This window comes from Onthophagus taurus, chromosome 11 (genome assembly GCF_036711975.1).
Source record: "Onthophagus taurus isolate NC chromosome 11, IU_Otau_3.0, whole genome shotgun sequence".
Taxonomy (NCBI): domain Eukaryota; kingdom Metazoa; phylum Arthropoda; class Insecta; order Coleoptera; family Scarabaeidae; genus Onthophagus; species Onthophagus taurus.
In genome coordinates, this window is record NC_091976.1 from 3,970,308 (window position 1) to 3,987,737 (window position 17,430).

The following is a 17,430-nucleotide window of genomic DNA, read 5'->3' on the forward strand; positions in this document are numbered from 1 at the left end:
AATGGCACCTAAAGTTTCAATTGGTACGTTGTTAAATTTAGACGTTTAATTTTTAATAATTTACATGTTTCCTAAAATGTACTGGCCATAATTTCCGTACCTTGATCAGTTACAACAGTTTTTGGAACACCATATCTTAAAATAAAATTTTGAACATAACATTTTGCGACAGTTTCTGCATATTTATTGCTGATTGGGTAGCACTCAACAAGTTTTGATAAATCACATGGTATTGTCAATATATATTTTTTGTCGCCATTGTCTGCGTTAAGTGGATCCAAGAATACTTTTTCAAATGTAGTAGTGGCCGTATCGGTAAGACTCATTTGTTCTTTGTTATGTTTTGCATCGTTAGAACGCTGACAATCATCACAACGTTTAACAAAATTTTATATGTCTTTGAAAAGACTGCTCCAAAAATAATATTTCTTGACATTATTAAACATAAGTGTTACGTTATTTATTAGGTTCTCAAATTCAATTTGATTTATCGGTTGCTACTCGATTGATTATTTTGGTCTTTTCAATAATTCTACGAAGCCAGGGTGATCAAGCCTATCTTCAGCAGAAATTTCAATTTGATGGCCTCCGGGTAAAGATTTTGTTTTAGACCGAGTCATTACTAAAATTTAATTGTTGCTAAAATTTTGATTTTGTGAATTAGATGAAGAATTGAAAGTTTGTTGATAATGGAATACATTTGGAGTTTCAACAGATTTTTGCTCATATTTTGCGCGTGCAATTGCATCTTTAAGTGATTCGTAATTTCTAGCCTCTATAATCGTTCTTAGTTCCGTAGTACGTAAACCATTGGCAAATGTAGCAATTGCTGCTTTTCATTTACTTTTGATGCATTTGCATCATCATTTGATTACGCAATTGTTAAATTTACCATTAATTGTGCAACTTGTTTCCCATAATCACGTAATACACGTAATGTTTATTTACTTTTTGATGAAAACAATGCAGAATCCCGCAGCCATGATGCCAATAACTTCCGTCAGGTGGTACTTCCATGTGTCGTTGCTACCTCCGCCACTATTGCCTACTTGTGCAATAATTATTTCCTCTCTAGAATATCCTTTATCCATTTTATTTGTACTTCTTCTAATTAATAAATGAATCCGCTGCTTCACTCGACTGGCAGGGTCGCTATGCGATGGTTCAGGATATTTTAGATATAAGCATGATTTAAATTAAATACAAACACAAAACATACTTAACCTACTTAACAATTAAATTAATTGTTAAATTAATTAGAAGTAAATTAATTTGTAAATGTTCAGAAAGTTTCTGATCTCTTATTCCGACTAGTTTGTCTCTTATTAACTTGTCTTCTGATGCACCGTATTTGCAATTTTTGCTTAAGTAGTAATCGTCCTTACATATTCTTCGGCCGTTTCCCCTTCTTTTTGATTCCGAAATTAAATTTAGCTCTCGCATAAATAACATTATTTATGCATTATTTATATATTTTAATTTTTCATTTAAAAACTCCCTTAAGCTTTCCCTTATTCTATTCTTCATAATATATCTTCTTTCGTCGTTGGTATATTATTGTCGCGTGGGTTTTTATGTATCTCCAAAGGAAGATGTCGTAGGGAGTTAGATCCGGCGATCTTCCTGGCCACGGTATTGGACCTCAACGACTAATCCAATATCTCCCATACCGAAAAATTTTAAACGTCTCGTGGAATAATGTGCAGATGCCCCGTCGTGTTGAAATATCATTTTTTGTCTAGTTTCTAAATCTACAGCTTCTAGCAACTGTGGCAACTGTTCTTTTAAAAATGTTTTAAAATATTTTACGGTTAAATATTCCACCCCAAACATTTAACGAAGAGAATTTTTGGGAGCATAATAATGCATATTATTATGCATTATTATACCTTTTAAAAGTAGAGTTGCCAGGTAATGAATTGAAAGTAGCTCGAATTCTGTTTTGCATATCATTTTTGTCGCTTACAGAATCCGCATACACTTGGTCTTTAATAGAATCTCAAATAAAAAAAATCCAGTGGAGTTAAGTCGGAAGATCACTCCCGTTCATTCCAATCCATCTAGCACACCAACAGAAATAAACTGTAGACTTAGGTAATGTCAAATTGTTTAGATTTTCCGTCGTTCACTTATTTTCTAATGTGCGATATATCTTGTGATTTCGCTTAAAAATTGTTTTAACCCTCATTCAGACTTCATTTATAGAACCGAATCTAGACTTTATATGTCAAATTGACACATTGCCAGACAATAACTGTCTGTTCATTTTCCTATTTATGTAGCTGAAAATAAACAAATTATTTTAGTTATTTTTTTTTTATTGAAAATAAAGAAGGTTTCAGTAGAACAGAAAATCAGTAGAATTAAATCAAATTTGCACATTTCTCACAGATTGCAAATCGATGAGCCGTACAAACGCACTTGACACATTTGTCACAGCCAACACTGTGAAGATTAGCGCTTTATTATTTTATTTTACACTTTTCGGTCTTGTGACTAGCAAAAAACAAAACTAGACCGGATTTGAATACAAAAACATTATTTGAAACTTTACAATTAGCAAAAAAATTTAATAAAAAGAATACAATTTCTATAATTGAGGACCTTCCGGTAGAAAGGGGCTAAGTACCAAAACTCACTATTAAGGTTATTAAAGAAATTAGCTTTGATTTTTAATATTTTTAAGATCAAAAATAGTAGGAACCATAAAAATTTGTTTAAACCGCCTTTATTACTTATATCGACATACAAACATTTCATATATAAAAATATATTATTGTGTTATTGTATATTTCAATCTAAAGATAGTAACTGCCTGTAAAATTGTTTATGATTTTCGTTTTGCAGATAACCGATCATAGATTTTAAACTTTTTTTCTTATTATCTGATATCTTATTTGTAGATGGAAGCCCGTCTAAAATGGCATTCTTAATATCTAAAATGGTTTTGTGTTTTATTAGTACATTGAATCCTTTCCAGTTTTCTAATTCTGAATGGGTTTGCTTTACTTCTATTATTGCAGGGTTACCGGAATGTACTCTGATCTCACTCAGCTTACTAATTTGTAAATTTTTAGTATCAAGCAAATGGTCAGCAGTTTTTTTAAGATCAAGAAATACGTGCTCTTCCATATCTATTATTTGAAACGGAGGATTGTATTTCGCTGTTTTAATAATATCGTGTAGATCTTTAGGGACCATGGGTAGCGAAAGTCTTTTCCTTTTTTCAATCAGACCAAAGTCGCGGTCACACTGCATGAAACTGTGACCACTGACTAAGAATTTATGCTCTATCACATTAAACACTTTGTGAGTCACCAGGAAGATATACAATAATATTAAAATTTTGTTTCTATTTTGTCCTGCACAGTTGTCAGTCCAAATTCGTAGTTCATTTTTAGTAACAGCGTCTTCTTTATTTAACAGGCTTAAAAGGCAAGATGCAATTTCGTTACTACCCCTTCCTGCAACCCCTTCATGCCAAGTGCACATGAATGATCGATTAATGTCACTCACATAAATTCCAAGATTGTAACAGCTAAGCTGACTGAGGTAAAACATGTCGCTATGCGTTAAACTTGGCACAAACAGAACCTAAAACGAAATACAGAAGACATAAATTTATTGTAATTTCTTAACATAAAACGTGACTTACTTGTTGTAAGTCCATTACCACACAGGAAAAAGAACTACCAGGTAACTTCGAATTAGCTAAGTCCTGCCTCATCTTCTGAGAAGCCGCTTCAACTTTACGATGATGCAGTTCAAGTTTAACTTTTGCATTATTGCTTGAAGCTGTTGCTGCTTTTACTTCACAGTTAAGAAGATCACAAACGCGACAAGTATCAGTTCTGGGGAGATGAAATTTCAAGTTTGGAAATTTGTTTTTAAATACAGATCTATAATAAGCCATAGTTATTTTAGTTTCTGGATGTTGAAGCCGAAATGCATCATACAGTCGTCTAATATTAAGATCTGGGCTTAAATATGCAAGAGAACTTTTTTTTCTGCAATAATGACTTTCCTGCCTTGGTACTGAACGAATGTGTGTTTTAATCATTTCTGTATCCTGCTCATTAAACTTTTTAGGTTTATTAGAAGTTCGTTTATCAGTATAAGTTGTGTGTCCTAGTTTTTTCTTTTTAATTAAACATTCCAACCTTTTTTTAGTTACTGAGAATATGTTCATAAATGTAGTCTTACAAATCCTGATCATTTCTCCTTTTGCATTCGAAACAGTATAATGCACTGTATGTTGACGACGGCTATCACTGGAATCCTCGTATAACCCATTTCTACGTCTACTTACTGGTGCAAGATGTATAAGAGTCATAAGGTATGTACCCTGTACGGTTGTATTTTGCTTATACAATTCTTCATTTAGATGTCTCATTCTCTCCGGACGTAATGTTTTACAATCAAAGTAACATTTACATGTTACCTACAACCAACAAAATAAACGTTATTACATTCATTTGCGAGCATGCTGTATGAAACCTAACCTCATTTTGCGGTGGAACTTTAGCAGGCTTTTGAACTCCTTTATAAGTCACAAAACTTTTCCCTGAATCTTTTCTTGTTTTATTTTCATCTCTACATCTGCCACTACCTCGTTTTCGTTTATTTTCTCGTTCGGACTCCATAACTTTACACTGTTAACTGGCACACTGGCACTTTGCCCCTTTCAACCTAAACTCGTATAGGCACTTACTGTGGCGACATCTTTCATTAAGTATTTCTTCCTCTAAAATTCTGTGTTGGTACTTAGCTCTTTTCTATATAATAAAAGGTGGTATATAGAACCTATTTGTGACAATGTCTTGAAATGTAGAATTTGGGTACTTAGCCCCTTTCTACCGGAAGGTCCTCAATTGACTTAAGTGAAATTTACAAACTTATATTTTCTCACTACCCATTTCTAATTAAACATGCAAAACTACAACTAATTTTTATTACTACTCTATTTCATGCATTTAATTCTACATGCTACATGCGCTAAAACCTAAGCAGTTAGGTATTTATCATGCAGTTTTTATAAAATTAAAATATATCCCAAAACCTAACTAAAATTATAATTTACTTTTCTTAAGTTGTAATGAAGCAATGAACTAAAATTCCTCTATAAGAAATAACAATAAAGCAAAATTAAAATAAATTAAAAAGTTAAAAGCAATAAAACTGGATTGGTTAGTTATTTTAATAAATATAAATTTAAGTGGTTGTCTATGATTATGTTTATGATTGGACTGGGTATTTCTTTTATATTACTTGTGCAGTTGTAAGTGCTTCACCGGGTCTAGGATTTTTATTTCTGCTAAGCAGTTACCCACACCTCGTTTCCATGTCCTGCCGCGTGGAGGCGCACTTTACCTACCATCCAGCTTTTCACCACTATTTCTTACTAATTGTAAAAGATGTTGTTATATTTATCCCAAAAACTTTACATTGAAAAAAAAATAAACTTCTTAATCCTCTAATTTAACCTACCTTAAAACTAAACTTAAAAACTAAAGCTCTACGCTTTTGTCATGATCGGGTTTTTGAATTCCACTCAGTATGTCCTAGTTGGTTCTTCGGTATATCCCATACCGGTACCTTCAACGAGGATATGTTGGACTCGACCTGATGGTATGGTCTCGGTAGTTATATTATTATTATTTCCGGTTGTTTGGCACTATCGTCTCCGATTGTGGTTTTGTTCCACTCTATCGATGAGATATTGTAAATCTGCCATTCTTTCTTTGTTTTGTAGTACTTCCATCAGTGTCACATCCGCCAGACGACTTCGTTGTTCTTGTCCATCTGTTATTCTTGTACATTCCAGCGTCATATGTTCTGGAGTTCCTATTAGTCTACATTCACACAAATTGCTTTCTGCAATTTTCCGTTTGTGGAAGTACGTCGGATAGGGACCATGCCCTGTTATAAAATGGATCATCACACTGTTTAATTCCAGTTCTAGTGTCATTCTTTGTTGTATAGTGGGGAAGAAATCATATACTCGTCTTCCTGTTTCTGAAATCGTCCATCTCTCTTGCCAAATTTTTAAAATAGCCTCCTTGATGTCTGTTTTGCTGTTGGCCTCCCTACTCAACAGTCCCGTGACTCTGTCATTTCTTCCTCTTTTTAACCAATACATGGCTGCCCGTTTGATTCCAAATCCTCCAAATCCATGGGAAGTATTCCCAGGGTCACTGCCAGGGCGTCTGTTGCCGTCGTTCTGTAAGCCCCCGTCATTCTAAGCATTACTTTCCTTTGTACCCTATTCAGTCTTTCTCGAGGCTTAACCTGTTTAGCTGTTTCCGCCCACACACTGGCTGCATATGTTATAATTCCAGTCATTACCGCATTTAAATAAGTTTTTATTAGTCTCAGGGGCAATTTATATGTTCTTGTTGCGAGACTTGCCACTGCGTGCATTGCTGCCGTTGCTGCCGAGCTGGTTTTCTCTATGTGGCTGGAAAAATGTGATCTCTCAGCAATGGAAACACCTAGATACTTTGTCGTTTCCGTTCTCTTTATAGATGTTGCTCCCAACTTTATGATGGGATCCCTCTTCAGTATTCTCCTCATGATTGCATATGTTGTTTTATCTTTTGATACTGCCAGTTTGTTGAACTCGCACCACTCCACAATCTTTTGTAAGGTGTTTGACGACTTGTTTTCTAATTCTTTTCGACTTTCACCTTCTACAATCAGTACTATGTCGTCTGCGTATGCTATCACTTTAACTCCATTGTCATTTTGTTCTATACTATTGAGGAGATCTTCCACCACTACATCCCAAAAGATGGGGCCGCAAACGGAACCCTGCGGGCAACCTTTTGTTATCCTTTTGGTTACAGTATTGGTTTTTCCTGTTTGCAACGTCGCATATCTGTCCTGGCAGTAACTCCTGAACGTTCTGTACAAGTCCGGTGGACAGTCCAAGTCCCTTAGTCTGTTGAATAGCGTAGGCCACCAGAGGTTATCGAAAGCCCCCTTTATGTCAATGAAAATTGTCATAACATATTTTGCTGTGGCTATTTCTATGTCGCTTAAAAGCTTATTTATGGCATCCTCCGTGGATTTACCCTTCCTATAAGCGTATTGGCAGTTGTTCATGGTTTTTGTTTTCTCTCTATGATTTTGTAGATGACTGCACAGAATTTTTTCCAATAGTTTCCCCATAATATTCAGCAGGCAAATTGGTCTGTACGATTTTGGATCTTTCTTATCTTTCCCATGTCCTTTGTATAAAACAGTCACATTCGCCTGCTTGTACATTCTTCCTTGTACTATGCACGCATTAAAGAGCATTGTGGTTACGGGAGCCAATTTAAGTTGTATTGCTTTTATTATTTCGGCTGGGATGTTATCCAGACCGGGAGCTTTTCCGTTTTTACACTGATTTATTAGAAATAAGGTCTCTTCCACCGTTACTTTCTCAGTTTCCTCCTCCGATGGAGACCGCTCTGCCAGCCTGCCTCTTAGCTGCCTCTGTTCGGGTGTTTCCTGCTGATCTTCATCGTCCGGAAGAAGTGAGTGAAGTAAGGTATTTGCCGTTTCGTGCCAATTGTTTGTGAAGCTTCCATCTGCTTTTTGCAGTGTGGAAAAAGTTGTTAGCGATCTTACTTTTTGCGAGATTATTTTGTACGGCATACCCCAAGGGTCCGTAGTTAAATTATCTTTTACAACACCTCTCTTTCTCATGTTCAATCAGTGTTTTGTACTCCCTTTTTTCGTTTAAGTATTCCTGGAGTAACCTGAGTCTCTCCTCGCCCGTAATTGCATTTTGGTATCTCTTCCGTTTCCGTCTTACACTTGCTCTTTTCCTTTGCAGTATATCACTCTAAAAATCATATGCGCTCTGTCTACTTGTAGTAAATCTCGGAGTGGCCACGTTCATTGTCTTTTGTATTGATGTATTTATCTCATTTGCCAGGTCATCTATTTGTACAAGTCTGTAGTCTGTCACGTGCGATATTCGGGGATTGAAAGCATTTCTAAGTTTTTCCCAATTTGTCCTTTTGATGTCATAAAAGGTGTGGGGAAAAGAAAATTCATTTGTTACTCTTGTTTCTTTTAAACAAAACTCAATGGCATTATGATCACTCACTGTCGCATGTTCTATCACTTTCCAGTTGTCTATCCGGCCTAATGCTTTAGTGTTGCTCAGAGTTACATCTATATTTGAGGAGGCACCTGCTCTTCCTTGATACGTTGGCGCATTTCCTGGTTTATTTTCGACTTCAAGACCTAGTTCTTGTATCAAGTTTTCTAATTCCTCTCCTCTTGTATTAGTCCCAGAGCTATGCCAAAGTTGGGACTTAGCATTTACATCAGCCGTTAAAACCACCGGTACATGTCTGTATTCTATGAAAAGCTGTCGTGTCTTTTCAATATGCGGTATGATATCCTCCGAGTACTGGTAGTACTGGTTGATAAGCACCCACACATTTTTTTTCATTTTTTACCTCAACGCCTGCACAGTGAGTGTCATTAAACTGCGTTAAACTAGTTATGACTAGGGAGTTGTTGAAAACTATTGTAACAGCTTGTGGTTTTTGTCCAGATCCTATTTCTCTCGTTTTTGGTGGAAGTCCCTGACATTTCCCCTTTATGGTATAGGGTTCTTGTATGCATATTATGTCATACTTTTTCTTTTTTGCTACGAGGAGCAGTTCCGTCATGGCAGTCTTGCTACCCTGAGCGTTTATCTGACATACTCTAATGTCCGGCATCAGGGATGTCTGGTGTGGATATGACTTTGCGGCCACTTTGCATTGTAGTCAAAAGCAAGCCTGCCATGTGTCTTCACAAAGTCCTCGTATAGAATTGTTATGTCAAGGACTTCCTCCCGTCTATCGTAGATTTCTTTTATATAGAGTTTTAACATGTCCAGGTCAGTTGGTAGATTCGCACACTTAAGGTGGATTCTATCAACTGCCTCTGGAACTGGAAAGGTAATTCTCTTACCTTTTGGATGTTTTAATCTTATTAAATGTCTTAATGCTGTTGTCAACATTTGTGGCTCCTCTAGTCTGCTCAGCTTATATGTTTCTTCCAGCTTGATATATAGTCTGTTGGGATTGTTTATGTAGTCATTGTTTTCATTTTCTTTTTCTTTGTTAATTTTATCAATATTTGAAGTGTCATCCTCGAATATCGCCCTTTCAGCTTTGTCACTCGTCTCTGTCCGTCTGTTTCGTCGTATTTTCAAAGTTGTGAACCTGTCTATTACGTTTCTTATTCTACCTGCGAGAGATTTATGTTTGTTTGTTCCTGTCGTTTGCCCTCCTCGTCAAAGTCCATGTCCAAAGTGCTCGTGGAAGCGTCAATCATGTTAGGTCTTTTTGTAAGTTTTTGTCTGTAGCTCTGTTATGTCTTGCTCTTGAACGGTTTCCTTTTGATGTTGTTTGAATTGTGTCAGTCATAATCTGTTCTTTGAATTAGACGTTCCATAAATTAGCGCTTTAGTGAGATGGGCACATGTGACAACGAGCTCTCTTTTGATCGCTGGTGCGTGTTCTAATGATGATGATGTTAGTGTATTTGAACCACGCTGCGTTGATGGTTCTACATTTGAATTATCTCTCACAATATTTAGAACCGCCAGTGCATTTGTACCCCGTGGCTTGGTATTTCGTTGGTTGATGTATGGGAAACATAAAGCTTGGCCGATTTCAATCAAAAATGTTCCAATCTGCGTTCAGTTTAGTAAATAAAACAAAGGCATTGTACGGAGAAATGTCGAGTATATTACAAAACAGTGCAACAGGCCATCCAACACATCGACACCACCCTTTGTTTTATTATAAAATTTTATTATGTCAGATTTTTTTTCGGGGTTTTCAGAATCGTTGTTGTAAATTCGCACAGTTGTAGGTGGTCAATAAACTGACAAACCTAAGTTTCTTTGGAACGTTTGATAACATACACGCCCGAAGACGATGGTCATAAACAAATTCTGTGTGAGGCAATGCTTCTTCATATTAACTAAAATTGGAGGAATTTCTTTGCGATTTTTGCGAATGGTGCCGACAACAGTCATTTAACGCTTTTTCGGCTCACGTGCCAAACGATGAGAAGTGAAAAAATTGTCACAAGTGACATTTCTACCATTTAACCTTAATAGAACATAAAATAGAAACAAAGAAAACTCGCTGTGGTGACATGTTAATAGTTAATTCCTGGTTGTTTTCGTGATTGGGTTCGCGGTTGAGTTTGTGGTTGAGCTTGCGGTTGGGTTTGCAGTTGAGTTCGCGGTTGAGTTCGCATTTGAATTGGCGGTTGAGTTCGCGATTGATTTGACGGAATTGTCACCATCAGCGGGATCCATCATTTTTAATAAAAATTGTCAAGAAATACGTTTAGTTTATTTCTGATTCCTCTTTATATGTTTAGCTTTGTAGAAAGATAAATGGATTAATGAAAGATAATGGATCACCGGCATACGCCTGTAAACCTGACCGTAGGTTTGACGGTTTCAAGGATGGGATAGCGACTTGGTATAAGGCTAGGTACATAGTCTCGACAAAGTCGCGGCGACAATGTCGTGTCGCTGTCGCTAGTAATTGAAACTGTCCGCGACACGACATTGTCGAACAAATTCGTCATGTAGTGCAGTTTGTTGGCAATTCAAAGATGGATTTCGTTGATGATGCTTGTGTAGCATTACTAGCTGTCAGACATTTAAGAAAGAAAAGAAGACAGAGGAGATATTCTGTTCATCCAATAAATAGAAATAGATTTACTAACGGACAGTTTCACACGTTACATATAACATTACGCGAGAATGAAGATAAGTTCTTTGCTTATTACCGTATGACACCTAGTACATTTGATACATTATGCAATAATGTTAAAAATACGGTCTCAAAGAAAAATTGGAATATTATGCAAAGAATAACTGTTCAAGAAAGGGTAGCAATAACACTCAGGTAAGTAATAACGAAAGCATTTATTAAATATTATTATAAATGTGTGTACATATCATATATATCGGAATCCATTGTCGACGACGCAGCTGGACTAGGAGATTCAAAATTTTGTGATGAATGGCCTGTAGATTCACAATTAAAGGGTATAATTGAATGTCGGTTAATTTGAGGTGTTGATGGTCCGACATTTATTGCATGAGAAAGTTGACCGACATTTAACCCCGTTGTAGCTTGCTGCATTATTTGCATAAATTGCATTTTCACCCAGTTTTTTGTTTGAAGAGACAACGTCTTCATATCGTTTAAAAACGACAGAAGAAACATTCTATCACTATCGTTTTCAATGTCATTAGATTTAGCCTTTTTGGATTGTAAAATGTTTAGTAGTTCTTCTTCAAAATTGCTTTTGCGCTTCTTTTTATGAGTTCCAGATGTAGATGGAGTTTCACTGAGGTTATTATTATTTCCGTTATCGTCTAGTTGTACCGAAACATTAGTAGCTGTTTCACGATTTTCAGAATTGGGCAAGAGAAACAAAAGCTTGTTAAAATATTCGTACGTTTTTCTGTTTGTTGCCGAGTCTCCGCTTTTCTGAAATTTCTGAAGTCTTAACTCTCGATTAAAGCTGTCTCTTACAGACTTCCATTTTTTCTGCATGGTTTTTCCTAAAATAATATGATTTTAAAAGTTTTATAATAATATGCTCCTACGTTTTAGATTCTTAGCAACGGGCAATTCCTTCAGATCATTGGCATTTGAGTATCGTGTTGGTGTATCAACTGTGTCCAATATTATTCGAGAAACATGTTGTGCTGTATGGAATACTAAGGTGAACGAGTTTTTAGCGGAACCCACAGAAGAACAGTGGAAAAAAATTTCAGACGATTTCTTCCGGAATAGCAATTTTCCAAATTGTATTGGAGCCCTCGATGGTAAACATATCAGAATTGTTAAACCACCACATAGTGCTTCTTTATACTACAATTATAAACATTTTTTCTCTATTGTGTTACTTGGTTTGGTAGATAGCAATTACTGCTTTACGGCCATTGATGTAGGTGCATATGGAAAAAGTGGAGATAGTAATGTATTCAAAAATTCTTCGTTGTTTAAGAGAATACAAAGCAACACGTTAAACATTCCGGAAGATAACATTATACTCCAAACAAAAATAAAAACACCAATGGTGATTGTAGCAGATGATGCCTTCGGTTGTAGTAAACATGTTTTAAGAGGTTATAGCAGAAAAAATTTGAGCGTCAGAAAGAGAATATTCAATTACCGACTTTCGAGAGCAAGGCGTTATGTTGAATGTGCCTTTGGAATCCTTGCTAATAAGTGGAGAATTTTCCATACTGCAATAAATTTAGATCCCGACTTTGTTACAGATGTTGTTAAGGCAGCTTGTATACTACATAATTTTGTAATAAGAAAAGATAATCATGGGTCGCACAACAATGACGAGGTACAAGATTTTCAATTCGATAATATTGAGCCTATTGCGACTGGAGGTGGTTCAAATATTGCATTAGCTACGAGGGAAAAATTTGCCGACTATTTTGTGTCCTCTGTAGGTGCACTTTCTTGGCAATATGATTACATTTAAATTATTTCATGAAATAAAGTACATTATTACACTTTAACTTACCTCTTTCGTTTTTTTCTTTATTATTTAACTTAGCCCAATCTAAATACATTATTTCTCCGATTTCTTCCCATAACCTAATTTTTAAGTCACGATTATGGTAGTCGTTATTTGCTAAATTATATAGAGCTGGACGCTCTTCAATAGCATCAATAAATTTTTCGATGTCAAACATTATTGTCAAGTATTGTTAACAAACAAACGTATTCGTTCTACAACGATTAACTTATATTAATATAAGCTGAATGTAACTCGAGTTGAGCGCCCTCTACAACTTAAAACAAAAATATAAACATGCGGAATAGCGAATTTTTCAACTTTTTTTAATATCAGCGACACTGACGCGATAGCATGAACACAAATTTTACGGCACTATTTACGTTACACTAGGCTGCGTATGGGTGCGTCTTTGTCGAGATGCAACTAAGTCGCGCACAGCCGCGACAATGTCTTTGTCGCAGTTACTATGAACACTACATGCATTTTATACTGAATGCGACTTCTTTGCGTCTTTGTCGCCGCGACTTTGTCGACACTATGTACCTAGCTTAACTGACGGAACTGTCTTGAGCTGTCGACTGACAGGAGTCTTTATTGGGGATGGATAGAGCGCAGGTTCAAAATATTTGTCGGAGGCAGTTCAAAATATCACTTCGGGTACAAGTTCAAATAATCTTCTGGGTCACCAAATTCACGATATAATAAATAAAAATGTATTTTAATAATAATAACATTTTAGTAAATAAATGGATGAACCCTACACGTTCATTGAATGAAATGTTCACGTTCATCAATTTTATTCAATAGAACTACATGTTCCACCATAACTGGTTGATCTATTCCAACTAATTCTGATTAACTTCTAACGAAGTGCTGCTCAGTCACTTCCTGTTGTTCTTTCATATCCGTATTGTCATAATTCATTTCCCTGTCATTTATTATTTTTTTATATTTCTAATAATATTTATATTGTTCATGTTAAATTTGGAAGTTTTATTTTTATTGATTATTTCTGTAATTTCTCTCCTAACTATTTATTCGTTTTCTGTCCCATGTGCTGCCGCTTCTAATTCAATAGCAAGGTGTAGTAATGTATTTTTGTTCAATCCTGTCCTCGAAATTGTCAGTTTCTAACTTGGATACGCAGTCACTTGCTGTTGTCCTTTCATATCCGTATTGTTACCATTCATTTCCTGTAATTTATTATTTTTCCGCAATTTCTTCTTTATTTGTAAGCGAATCTTCTATATAACCTTCGACAACATTTGAAGATCGCCATCCTCCATGTCTTTTTAGGGTTAAAATGTCGATGGAAGCATTTGCGAGTAATGTGGCGTATGTTCAGCGAAAACAGTGACCAGTAAATAAATGCGTATCTTGTAATTTTAAGATATTTGCTACATCTCTGGGTATTACCAGGAGATACCGGATAGTTAACCAAATATCCGGCTTTGGCCGGTTATTAAAAACCTATTAGTACTCCACCATTCACAGCGATTAGTATCTTTTGTAGGTGTTGGACACTGCAAATAATAAACAAATTAATAATTAACAAGTTAAACCCCAATAGCACTTTTTTTTAATTTAATACAACCTTATTTATTTCAAGTTTGTCATCAGCAACCTCATGATAACAATCGCAAAACGATATATGAATTAAATCCTTGTTGCAGTTTCTTTTAGTCTTTGTCTCTTCGCTTGTAATTCATCATCACATTTATTACTAACAGAACTGCAAGTCTTTCCAATAAAAGCCATCTTCTTGCTTCATTTGTTAAATCTGCATTAAAAAAGATCATTTTGTATCTTGGATCCAAATAAGTTGACATATCTTATCAACTTTCTTAATAATTTCATTTTTGTTCAAATATCGCAATAATGGTTTCGCAAAATCATTATCCGTTCCATCACTAGTTTATACCCACTGATTGGACAGTACATTTTCCTTTCTTGAAAGTTAGAAAAAACCTTCCTTCGCCAAATATTCTTGGTCGCAATGCTTTATATTTTTGATAAATTTCTACGCCTTTAATAGTGTTTCTATCTGAATTTGTTACAACAAATGACAGGTTTGTAATGTTTCGTTTTTAGAACTTTCACAATTAACAGATTATTGCCTTCTACAATATCCGTGGTTTTTTATATTTATTAATTCGTCAGACCGACACGCTCCCATAATCAATCCCTATCACAACCACCATTTTCATTAACAGATATTTTCATCGGGTGCTTCGTTTAAAAATTTTTCCAATTCCTTTTGATTAAAAGTTTTAGATTTTTTGTGTTGGTGGGTTTTTGATTTTGATTTTAAAATAGCAAATAAAGTTTTATACCTACAACGTCAAAAAGTGTGTAGTATTATAAATATATAAAGAAGGTATTCTTCAGAAACTTACTCTCAGATATTAAGATATGTAGACTATAACGTCGGAGGAAACGTACCAATAATGTACGCAACTTCTCGAACCGAGGTTTTGGCGTTTTCTTGAACAGTTAACAAAACGTCTAGTTCTTCTTCGGGATTTTCTGATTGAGGGCGATCATATGCCTCCATCAACTCTTCTAATTCTTGATTTGAGATTGGTTATTCATGCACGTCTAACAGTCCGGTCCACATTTTCAAAAAATTCGAACCTTCGGTTTCTTGTAACTTCCAAACTTCCTTAAATTTTTTTCAAGTCGGCTAAATTTACGACGATTTGGAACATCTCTTTTCGAAAAACGTTCCATTTAAAGTCGCAATGCCTGATTACTGTTTTTACTACATTCAAAATAAACTTGCGGCATGTCAGTAAGTTGATTGAAATTCATGATTTCCTTAAAGAATGTCGCATTATGCTTATTAAAAATATCAAAGTTGCTAATAATTTATAATGACAGGTATAACAGGTATAAGTTGCTTTTCATTTTTTTACTTATGATGATGGAATCCCACATAGGGATCTAAAACTGATAAAACTGTATCTTGTAACCTTGCTCCTGCGCCTGAATATACTTTGAAATTACAAATGTATCCTGATGTTGCTTCGTAGAGCATCCGCACCAGAATTCCATATTTTACTATTTTTGCGAAGAAAAAATACAAAACCGACTACTTGAAAATAACAATTAAATTAATAGCGCTGAGCTAACATCCACCCACCTAAAAATGAATGTTTTTAAACGTAGCAAAGAACTTAAAAAATAATAAGAAAATTAATTTGCAACTGGTAAGGGAGAGAGTTTAATTGTAGGGCGCTGCATTATCTCATGACCGGTGCGAATTGTCGCAATGCGTGCGAGTAACCAGACATCGAAGCGACGCAAAATAAATGTAATTCAGTGATTTCACTATTTGTAGGTCGAATGAAACGAGGTATCTTTAATTGTGACAGTAACGGAAGCTCCGATTTAAATGTCAACCAATATTTCTGAATGGCTTCCGATTTCTAGTTGTGTCATAATATTTGTCAGAAAGAGTTGCCTTAAGAATGTTTTTTCAATTTAAATAAAAAGCGAAAAAGCAATTTTTTTGTTTTTCGGCCATATTTTAAAAACTAAAACCACTAAGTTTTTGGCTAGATCCAAAAACTTAGTTGAAAGATGATGAGCTCTAAGATACGCAACTTTGCCCCCATTTAACCATTTCTGTATCTCTTATGGTTTCTGAGATCCTAATGGTGGGGGTCGAATTTGAATTACCCTGTATATAAACCACTATTCTACTATATATAATTTACTTATATATAAACTGTCTTATCAATATAATTTCCAGAATAATCGTAAATAATCGAAAAATTGGTTGTTGCTTTCATTTCTGTAAAACCGTATACAGGTAAACGTCGTTTTACGCCGGGGTTCCGTTCCGAGAGACACCGGCGTAAACAAAATCGGCGTAAAATGAACACAAATATAATGGACGGTATAAGGTTAGGTTCCTGTTATGTTTATTTAATACATATCCTATATATATTCAAAATAAATAATAATCTCTTGATATAAATAATAAATTTTTTGAAATAAATACACTAGTTCGTTGGTACTAAATTAAAGTCTCACACTTTTTTGAAAACATCTAGTTTCATTTGCTTTGATTATTGCTTCCTTTCTTGCAGAATCATAGCATAAGGTCGGAGGGCAGCTATGACACTTCTTTTAACATTTGCGCTTCGATTGTAATCCCCATCTATGTCACAGAGCTCACCTGTTAATCTTTCTATAGAGGAAAGGATACGAGTTAGATGGTCCGTTTTTAGGATTTTCCTATCATTTTCTTTCTCATCCTCCTCTTTTTCTTCGGGATTTTTTGATTGAGGGCGATCATATGCCTCTATCAACTCTTCTAATTCTTGATTTGAGATTGGTTATTCATGCACGTCTAACAGTCCGGTCACATCTTCAGTTGTAACGTCTTTGAATCCACATTGGCGTGTAAACCTGATAATGTCTTCGTTTATGTTAATGTTATTTACCACTTCTACACTTGCACCTTGTAAAATCCAGGAATAAGTTTACGCCAAACGCCGTTTAAACAATTGTTTGTCACTTCGTCCCTCTTAGCTTTTGTCAAGACCTCTAAAAGCTCGTGGATTTTGGGAATGGTACACTACCATTGGCTTAAGTTTTAAAGAACCAGAAATATTTGATTAGAAGAGGACCGTCAGTCTATCCTTGGCGGCTTTAAATCCACGAGCACTACGTTCTTGTCGCGAAATAAATGTTCTCGATGGCAACTTCTTCCAATAGAGGCCTGTTTCATCAAAATTGAAGATGAGATCTGCAAGGTAGTTCCCTTGTTCCACAATTTCTTGAAACTTTTAAAGGTAAGCTGCTGCTGCTGCTACATCAGCGCTCGCCGCTCGAGGTTTGAACGGATATTGGTTC

General features: G+C 35.4%; 3 protein-coding genes across 3 annotated transcripts in view; 2 read left to right on the top strand and 1 right to left on the bottom strand.

Annotated features, from left to right (window-relative positions):
- LOC111417718 (putative nuclease HARBI1) overlaps positions 1-17,430 on the top strand; it is a 351,867-nt gene that overhangs the window by 293,766 nt on the left and 40,671 nt on the right. The window lies entirely within an intron of this gene.
- LOC111418272 (uncharacterized) lies at positions 2,713-4,724 on the bottom strand. The gene is made up of 3 exons (XM_023050774.2): positions 4,503-4,724; positions 3,656-4,441; positions 2,713-3,594 (listed from the first exon to the last, which is right to left on the bottom strand). Exons 1-3 carry the CDS (start codon positions 4,641-4,643, stop codon positions 2,794-2,796), a joined length of 1,728 nt encoding a protein of 575 aa, XP_022906542.2. The 5' UTR covers positions 4,644-4,724; the 3' UTR covers positions 2,713-2,793.
- On the top strand, positions 10,479-12,569 carry LOC139431842 (uncharacterized). Its single transcript, XM_071200050.1, has 2 exons — positions 10,479-10,922; positions 11,640-12,569. Exons 1-2 carry the CDS (start codon positions 10,627-10,629, stop codon positions 12,526-12,528), a joined length of 1,185 nt encoding a protein of 394 aa, XP_071056151.1. The 5' UTR covers positions 10,479-10,626; the 3' UTR covers positions 12,529-12,569.

Excerpts from the sequence above, each read along its gene's own strand:
- LOC139431842 (XM_071200050.1), top strand. The coding sequence starts at position 10,627 with ATGGATTTCGTTGATGATGCTTGTGTAGCATTACTAGCTGTCAGACAT. Across the intron at positions 10,923-11,639 it reads AGGGTAGCAATAACACTCAG|ATTCTTAGCAACGGGCAATT; the intron begins GTAAGTAATAAC and ends CCTACGTTTTAG.
- LOC111418272 (XM_023050774.2), bottom strand. The coding sequence starts at position 4,643 with ATGGAGTCCGAACGAGAAAATAAACGAAAACGAGGTAGTGGCAGATGT. Across the intron at positions 4,442-4,502 it reads AAGTTCCACCGCAAAATGAG|GTAACATGTAAATGTTACTT; the intron begins GTTAGGTTTCAT and ends TGTTGGTTGTAG. Across the intron at positions 3,595-3,655 it reads TGGTAATGGACTTACAACAA|GTTCTGTTTGTGCCAAGTTT; the intron begins GTAAGTCACGTT and ends ATTTCGTTTTAG.